The sequence below is a fragment of the Geospiza fortis genome, unplaced genomic scaffold (assembly GCF_000277835.1).
Source record: "Geospiza fortis unplaced genomic scaffold, GeoFor_1.0 scaffold313, whole genome shotgun sequence".
In the NCBI taxonomy this organism is placed as follows: Eukaryota; Metazoa; Chordata; class Aves; order Passeriformes; family Thraupidae; genus Geospiza; species Geospiza fortis.
Window position 1 is genome coordinate 215,412 of NW_005054582.1, and position 1,035 is coordinate 216,446.

Here is a 1,035-nt window from a genome sequence, read left to right on the forward strand (position 1 = left end):
CGCGCCCCCGCCAGCGTCTCGTTCTGGGCCGTCACCGCCCAGAAGGTCACGTTGCGTTTTGCGTATTCATCCAGGAACCTGGAGAAGGAAGGGCAGAATCAGATGCGCTGCAACCCCCCGACCCCATCCCACTCCCCGATTCCCCCGCTGTCCGTCCCAGCCTGGTTCCACAGACGGTACTTGATGAAGTAGTTGGCCCAGGTCTTGTGGTACTTGTCCCCTGCCTTCCCCTTCAGAGTGCCCTTCCCACGGACGTCCCCGTTGCTCTTCATCCAGGCTGGGGCGGTCCAGGGGCTGGCAAACAGCAGCAGCGGCCGCTTGCTCATGGCCAAAGCTCGGCGCAGGAGGGGAATCTGTGGGATGGGGAAGAAGCACAGGGTCAGATCCAGCTGCAGCTCCCCAAAACCACAGGGACCAGCATGGAAGAACTCAAGGGACCTCAGCAGGGACTGGCAGCCTGCAAGCACCACCCCCGGCACAGCGCCCTGGCTCCTCACCCTGCCGGTGCCAGCTGGGATGCGCCAGGACGTGCCCCGGAGGAGGTGCCAGCTCCCACAGGCTGTCCCCATGCACCCTGCCACGGCGTGCAGGGACAGCAGCAGCTGGTCCTGGGGGGCCCAGCACACGCAGGAGCTCCGGTGCGAGAGGGGACAAGGTGCTGATGGCAGCAGCTTCAGCCTCCCACCTTCATCTCCACGTCCTCGTCCACCAGCCTGAAGTGCTTCAGCTCGTAGTCGTTGGGGACATCATCGTAGCTGTAGGGGCGCACGGAGAAGTCGCTGCACGCCATGGGGACCCGGACGAGGTTGTACTCGATCCCTGAGGAGCAGGAAAAGCATCAAGAGGCACCGGAACAGGTGACACTGTCCCTGCAGTGGGGACAGGCACAGCCACCTCTGGTGACCCCAGGATCTGCCCCCACCGCCGTGCCCTCGCTGCTCACCGCTCTCGGAGAAGTAGGAGCGCAGCAGGTTGTCCTGAGCTGGCTGGGACAGCTTCAGGCTGTTCATGGCAGCAGCATCCGAGAGGGAGCCG

At 64.4% G+C, this 1,035-nt stretch overlaps 1 protein-coding gene across 1 annotated transcript in view; it reads right to left on the reverse strand.

The window, feature by feature from the left end:
* The window catches only part of LOC102041766 (lysosomal acid glucosylceramidase-like), a 3,263-nt gene that overhangs the window by 1,589 nt on the left and 639 nt on the right, over nt 1-1,035 (reverse strand). The window contains exons 2-5 of the mRNA XM_014310754.1: nt 944-1,035; nt 686-819; nt 181-353; nt 6-78 (exon numbers count right to left, since the gene is read on the reverse strand). Coding sequence (XP_014166229.1) covers nt 6-78; nt 181-353; nt 686-819; nt 944-1,035 — 472 coding nt within the window. The remainder of the gene's footprint in view (nt 1-5; nt 79-180; nt 354-685; nt 820-943) is intronic.